The following is a 7,674-nucleotide window of genomic DNA, read 5'->3' as shown; positions in this document are numbered from 1 at the left end:
TCTTCTCCCACTCTTCCTGCAGTATATCCTAAAGTGCCTCAGCATTAGTCGGCTGCTGCTCACGATCTTGGATTCTTCTGTCTAACTCATCCCACATGAACTCGATAGAGTTTAAATCAGGAGACTGAGCTGGCCATTCTAGTACGTTAACATTATGGTTTGCTAGCCATTCTACTGTGCTACGCGCGGTATGTTTAGGATCATTATCATGTTGGAAAATGATCTGATCCTTGTCCAGTTCATACCAATCTAACGTTCTCATTAACACATCTCCTAAAATATTCTGGTAGAGTTCTGCATCTAATCCCTTATTGATTCGGCACATAAAGCCAACTCCTTTGGAAGTAATTGTAACACGACCAAGTTCCGACCCCTTTTTTTTACACCATTCATTTAATACATTTTATACTCACATATACTCGTTTCTTTCATTTAATTATTAAATTACGATCTAGTTCTGTGATGCAGCTTTGTTTTTCTTGAATTCTTCTTTATATATCTCCTAATTCCTTGATTTTTGGGTTCCTCACCTTTCCCCATTCTTTAATAAGGTGAGGATACGATTCATTCATTATGTTTTGGACAGTTTTAATAATAATATCGACCTTTCCCCATTCTTTAAGGGATAACATTTCTGACAGTTGTTGAACTGTTACACTGGTGGAGAACCCGGGTATACACGAGATAACAGAATAGCAAATTCCTGAGTGTATATCCTTCCTAATGCCTCCTACACTTCCAACTTCGGGCCGCGCCCGCGAAATACAATCTTCAACCCGCGTGTTACGCAGCGACTCTGTAAACACCGCGGAATCATCTGGCAGTCGCCCCGCCGACTCAACCTCATCGCCCACTACGGCAACTCTTGCCCTAGCCTCTTCACAAGAGGAAACCACCGTTCATTTGCTGCTAAAGCAACAATCAGAAATTTTGAAGCAACTGTCCGAAGCCCAACAACGGCAATCTTCAGCGATGGAACAGATGCTAAACATGTTCGGGAGGATTTTGGAGAAACCACAGGTTCCTACCCAAGTAATCTCTCCTGAATACGCCAGTCCGTCCCCAATCGAAAAAATGCACGACGATGATCTTTTGGCAATCCGACACAACCATTCCTTTGGCACTGATAACAGCGACAGACCTCGACGCCTAGATATTAACGACATACCTATATTCCAAGGCACCATTTCGGAGGATGTTGATCTTTGGATCGAAAGGGTCAGCCAGATGAAGAGTTGCAGCAGGACCTCCGATTACGAAGTCATTCTGATGCTACCAAATATATTGAAGGAAGAAGCTCTCGACTGGTTCTTCGATCTCGGAGAAGAACAGCGTTGCGCCCTAACTACCTGGGACGAATGGTGCGCCGCCTTACGCGACTATTTCAGGCCCCCTGATTACGAGGCACAACTTGCACTAAAACTCCGACACCGCATCTTTGATGGCAAGGAATCAATTCTGAATTATTATCGGAACAAATACTCGTTGGCGCGACGGGTATACGGAGAGAACAGCCACAAAGTGATGATTTGTGTAACAGGGTTCGAATGGTAGACGAAGATCTTTATAAAAATAGAAGATCGGTGAGGAACAACAAAATAGACTGAATGAGTATATATATAAAAAATAGGAAATCAACTAATATGACATAATCTGGCTTTTCCAAAGGCTGACTAAAGATGCAGCTTCCATAAAACAATAAAACAAATATTAAAAAGGTAATAATAAACTCAAAACGAGAATGATGAATGAAATTAACCGTCACATAATAATGAAAAGTACTGCAAGTAGGTTCGTCCTGTTACAATTTGCGAGATCCTCAATGGATTACCGAGGAATATCAGGAACCTCGCAAAGGCACACCTGACTCCCAACGCAAAGTGTTACAAAAGTATTTTTACTTTTGGACTCCTCTATAATAATATAATAAAATATAATAAAAGAACAAAGAAAAAGAAGTAAGGACCAGAAAACAAATAGCAGAGACTATTTAAAGATCAAACAATCGAATGATAAAATAATGTTATACAAAATAACAGTTAATAAAATTGGTATTACGATCCTAGGCCATTTATGGCTTAGACCTTAATAGCGTCATGATGGTAAAATTAACATCATGACATGTATCCCGCTAGTTGAATACCAGTTGGTTGACCTTTGGGTTTATCCGTTTAATCCTTACCCGGACGAAAACACCAATGTAACAGTTTTTGAGGACTGTTAGATATCCTTATTCTTAAAGAATAGAATTCAATTCAAGATAGAATGGAATTCAGGAAAGTGGTGAGGAACAATAAACAAAAGGGAGTGAATTTAAATAGAATCTCGGGAGCATCTAAGTGGAACATTAATACACCAATAATAAATTTGTGGTCAATAAGTATATAAAAGGAAAGGTAATTAAATAGGTAAATAATGTAAATAAGGAAGTATTATAATTAATATTATAGTGTAAATTCGGTCGTGTTACAATAAATAAATTATATTCAGGGCATCAGCAATCATTCGTGAGGAGGCCACTTCTTCTGCGCGCTGGATGATACTAGCGCGGATCTTGTTAGGGATGGGTTTCATTCTGGCAGCTCTTATCAATATTTTTATTAGAGAATAAGCACTTTCTGTATATCAGGGTAGAATGGGAAGAAAGGAATAAATGAGCAATAAAGATTCGATTCTAAAGAAATTGCATACAAAATATAAGATATTGAATTATGTAGAAGTTGTAACAGGACGACCCGCTTTCATCTTTTCTCATGCTATGATATAATATCATTATTATTAACTTATTATGGCTTAGTTATTACTTTGTTATTTTCTGGTATAATGTTTATGGGAAGATATATTTATCGGAGATTTCATATTCTTTTCTTATTTAAAAACTAATTGTTCCTTTTTTCTCCTCACCGATCTGTATATTTTATTAAGATCGCCTGTTTACCATTCGAACCCTGTTACAGAAGTGCTCTCTCTATAACTTCAACTTCCCAGAACGCCAACTTTTGTTTGTTAAACATGGCATGCATATATCCCTAAAAAAAGTGTAGACTGCAGCTTTTTTATAATAACTTTCCCACTCTAATTTTATAAGGAGATGATGAAATACCTAGGAGATGTGGCTTGGATATTCCTCCAATTTCGGACGCGGCTGTATTACAACAATATGTGATTTAATATTTGATTAAAATTGAGTAGCATTTTCAATCTTGGAAATCTCGGGGAATTTTTAAGGGGACTTTTTGGCCTGGCCGTAGAATCTCAGCCGAGTCCTGTTTCCACATCTTATTTTCGGCTCAAAATTTTTTACTTGGGCCGAGACAAATAAATTTCCACAAGGCACTTTTCCTGATTTCCTTAATCACTATGTTAATATTCCTATTGAACCAATAGGTTAACTGGCATTTTTACTAAAAAATTCCTTAAATTTTCCGCGGAGTTTACTTATGGTAGCTTCTTATAGGGCTGAGGAGTATTTTTCCTAAAATTACAAGCAAGGCTGATTTATGGGGAAAATCAACATCGTCTAGGAATCCATCCCAAAGGACGTTTGCGAAAAGCTTATTAGCACAATGCCTGAGCGGGTAAAAGCCGTCCTTGAAACCAAAGGGGGATATACTAGACAGTGACCCAAGTATACTATATTTATATACTGTAAATATAGTATACTTGGGTCGAGTTTCAGCATACAGTATATGCTGAAACTCGACCTTAGTATATCATGTGTTTTTCAAGAAAGAAATAAAAAAGCCCAAACCCATCAAAAACTTCAATAGGCAAATTTCCAAAAATTTCAGATTAAATGAATATTTTTCCTAAAAAAGTCTATTGACGGATATTCTATTGTTTATGTAATAAAAGTCGTACAAGTGGGATTTTATAATATACTATTATTATTCAGGTTGGAGTTAGTATAAAGAAAAAATCAAGTCGAAGTAGAATTTTCTAAGGTGAGTCAAAACTTTTGGCCGAAACTGTAACAACAACAAAGGTGACTCCTTCGAACTTAACCTTAAGTCATGTGAGGAGTTATTCTGAATTGCGCCATATTTCCCATGGTGATATTCCGATCGACTATTGCTCTGTACAGTTTAATGGATATAAATACAGTAGATTACAACAAAATTTAACCCCATCTGCTATTTGTTTCAAAAGATTAGATATAATTTTACAACAGATATGATGAAATATCTACCTATAATTCTATCTTTCTTTGTTACCTGTTCTGCCTTATCTGTTAAGGTTGCTATAAGCGGTCAGACAAAACAATGTGAAGGATATATAACTTTCACAGCACTTGACGCAGATTGTTCTGCATGTCTTTATGGAGTCAAAGATTTCCGTAAAGCCACCGTTACATGCAAAAGTGATGAGTTAGCTAAGGCATGTTGCAAAACTGTCACCCCGAACTGGTAAGAACAAGGGGATGTTAGTATGGGTGTTTTGAGATTCGTTCTCAAAAAATTTCTTTTATCATAACATTTTTCGCTTTAATTAGTAATTTTTAAATAAAATAACAAATTACATAGCCTTATAGCATTTACAAATAATACAATAAAATTAAATAGAAGATAATTGTAGACCTGATGCAGGCTATATTTTTTCTATTTTTTGAATATATTTTTATAATAAATAAATATAATTAAATATTTCGCGGTCCTATAGATTCTTACTCCTATTTAGTTACTGTAGTAAAATATAATAAAAATAAAAGTGTTCGGAAGTTGAAAATACTTCTGCCACACCTAACTTAGCTAACACACAGTGTATTTAACCATCAACGCACGAAAAAAATAAGCTTTCTTTCTTTCACTTTTATTAACTAATACTTTGAAATAAAAATAACAACATTTCAATATGAAGTTGTGTCTGTCTGTTGGATTTTAATCTAGAGGGTGATCAATATACACTCATTAAAATCCAACAGATTAAGAGTCTCAATTCTTTCTCTACCTCCTCCTCCCTCGTCATGTCAACACATGGCTTAACAATCGAACGATTGGATGGAACGAACTATACGGCATAGGCACTGCGTATGCGCGCCATGCTACGTGAGCGCAATATAGTTAATGAGATCGAGCCGACAGGGGATTATAAACCTGACTCTAGTTCCCTGTAACACGACCGAATTTACACTATAATATTAATTATAATACTTCCTTATTTACATTATTTACTTATTTAATTACCTTTCCTTTTATATACTTATTGACCACAAATTTATTATTGGTGTATTAACGTTCCACTTAGATACTCCCGAGATTCTATTTAAATTCACTCCCTTTTGTTTATTGTTCCTCACCTCTTTCCTGAATTCCATTCTATCTTGAATTGAATTCTATTCTTTAAGAATAAGGATATCTAACAGTCCTCAAAAACTGTTACATTCCCCATCCAATAACCAAGTATTGAGTCTGATCTACCAAGCTGTGAACAACGAACAGCTCATGCTTATTGACGATGTAGAGACCGCGAAAGAAGCCTGGGACCGACTTAAGCGCCATCATAGACAGTCGGAGTTTGTTGCAATTGTGTCCCTCAAACGTGAATTGTTTCGGACTGAAATGCAATCTGAAGAATCCGTCACGGACTACATTACGCGCGTTCAGCAAATCATTCAGCAACTGCGTGTTATCGACGTCAATATCGACGACAAAGAGATTGCCGTCATGATGCTTTGTGGCCTACCATCCAGTTATGACTCTGTAGCCGCCACTATGACAATGGATACGCTCACATCAGCAAATGTGCGCGACCATATTCTTGCTGAAGACAGACGTCGCAATGAACGCAATAGTATAAGCGACGGCCAACGCATGATGTTTATGCAAGGCAAACGCGCGAATGCAGGAACCCATCAAGCGGGTAATCGGCGCAATATTACATGCTTCGTGTGCGGAAAACCATGACATATGACACGAGAATGCCATAGATGAAAAGGAAAGGGAAATAAGGAAAATGGCAAGAAGAATGAGTCAAAGGTTTTGCTGCCAGTACTCGCCCTCCGCGTAATCAGGTCAATTCAAGACGCGTGGATTGTGGACTCGGGCACTACGCAGCATGTGTGTTATCAACGTGACCTCTTTACCAAGTATGCTGTAACGAAAGTAGTTTTCGACTTTCGGACTCCTATAGTTTACTATAATAATAATAGTAAAAATATAAGAGAAAAATAGGAGTGAGGATCAGAAAACAAATAGCTGAACTATTTAAAGAATAACAACAAAAACAATAAACAGGATTTTCATATACACCCAAACAAGTAATAATTAGATGCATGTAAAATTAAGTAAAAATTAAATCCTGACATATGCTCCGTGTAGCGAGCATGTTAAGATTGGTGATAACACAAAAATCGAGGCTTTCGGGATCGGTGATATCGAGGTCTCCATGCGACTCGCCAACGGCGAGGACGTGACGTTTGCAACGACGAATGTTCCCCATGTCCCAACTCTTGCGGCAGAGAAAGAAGCGGGAACAGAGATAAAGGCGTTCAGGAGCGATAGGGGAACAGAATTCGTGAATAATGCGGTTGCAAAGGTGCTGCAAGAACGGGGGATTCAACATCAGACTACAACGTCATATACCCCGGAGAGCAATGGCGCGGCCGAGCGCGCAAATCGTAGCATCTTAGAGATTGTGCGAACATTATTAGAACAATCGCAAGTCCCCAAAGAATTATGGACCGAAGCTGTGCGAACAGCTACACTGGTGAAAAATATGTGACCGTCAAAGCCAATCAATGGGAAATCGCCATATCAACTATGGTACAACAAGAATCTGGATATAGCCGTCATCCATGTTAGCGATCAACAGCGTGTTAGAAATTCAGGGGGCGAAGCACCAAGTCGATTTGCGCGGCGGCATTAAACAACGTGTCTTAGACAATCCCAATGACCCGTTCAACAGTGTCCGGCTTCGCACCATTGGGTTCAAAACTTAAACGGGTGAGCTTGCAGGCGGTAGGACGGTAAACAACGGAGCAGGACGACGTTGATCTGGTTCCGCAAAGCACTCTGCGAGTTATCCAAAACTTTCCACCGAAATATGAAGAACGTGATGTACTCTCGTTCACAGTGGCGATTGATCACTCTGGACGGGAGCCATTAATCCTAGCAACCAAGGAGCCTATGATTCTCACCGCCACGCTCTCCTAATATCCGGCAAGGGGCGACAGGTATCGGCTCGGCAAACCCGTACAGCTGGTCTTTCCTGACACCCCTGATAAGACGGTGGATCGTCTGAATGTGCTCGATTCAAAGCGAAGCGAGTTGTAGCCGTTGAAATTGATTGTCCTCTTATTTGCCATCTTGAAAAATTTTATATATAATCAACTATATTCCACCGGCGATTTATTTCTCATTTTTAAACGTGACTTGCTTGTATTCCTAAAATTAGTGCAGGTCACAAATATGTTTATAATAATATTCTCACTCGTTCCTCTAGGGTAGTTATTAATTTTTTGATTTATATCGATAAGATGTCAGTCTCCGTCAACTATTTTTCGGCAACCTGTACGTGGCCAATTTTTTTGTATAAATAGTTTTTCTGGCATATTTACCCTATGAATCTCTCGCTTTTCCCAGTCATCTCCCTACAAAAAACCCGTCTGGTGAAAACTGCTAGAAAACGTATAGGAGCATGTAGAAAAGATGGAGGAGGTTCGCGATTCCCTATAAT

The 7,674-nt window shown here is 38.3% G+C and overlaps 2 protein-coding genes across 2 annotated transcripts; both read left to right on the top strand.

Annotated features, from left to right (window-relative positions):
- Positions 1–723: 723 nt before the first annotated feature.
- VTP21DRAFT_9064 (uncharacterized protein) lies at positions 724–1,554 on the top strand (the record flags this gene model as incomplete). Its single annotated transcript, XM_069399982.1, has 1 exon — positions 724–1,554. The coding sequence occupies one exon, from the start codon at positions 724–726 to the stop codon at positions 1,552–1,554; it is 831 nt and encodes a 276-aa protein (XP_069245560.1).
- A 3,887-nt stretch (positions 1,555–5,441) lies between these two features.
- VTP21DRAFT_9063 (uncharacterized protein) lies at positions 5,442–7,151 on the top strand (the record flags this gene model as incomplete). The annotated part of the gene is made up of 5 exons (XM_069399981.1): positions 5,442–5,859; positions 5,935–6,085; positions 6,318–6,705; positions 6,785–6,924; positions 7,007–7,151. The coding sequence occupies 5 exons, from the start codon at positions 5,442–5,444 to the stop codon at positions 7,149–7,151; spliced, it is 1,242 nt and encodes a 413-aa protein (XP_069245559.1).
- Between the last annotated feature and the right edge of the window lie 523 nt (positions 7,152–7,674).

This window comes from Calcarisporiella thermophila, assembly GCF_041956535.1.
Source record: "Calcarisporiella thermophila strain CBS 279.70 unplaced genomic scaffold VTP21scaffold_47, whole genome shotgun sequence".
NCBI classification, from domain to species: domain Eukaryota; kingdom Fungi; phylum Calcarisporiellomycota; class Calcarisporiellomycetes; order Calcarisporiellales; family Calcarisporiellaceae; genus Calcarisporiella; species Calcarisporiella thermophila.
This window is presented reverse-complemented; position numbering and strand designations above follow the sequence as displayed.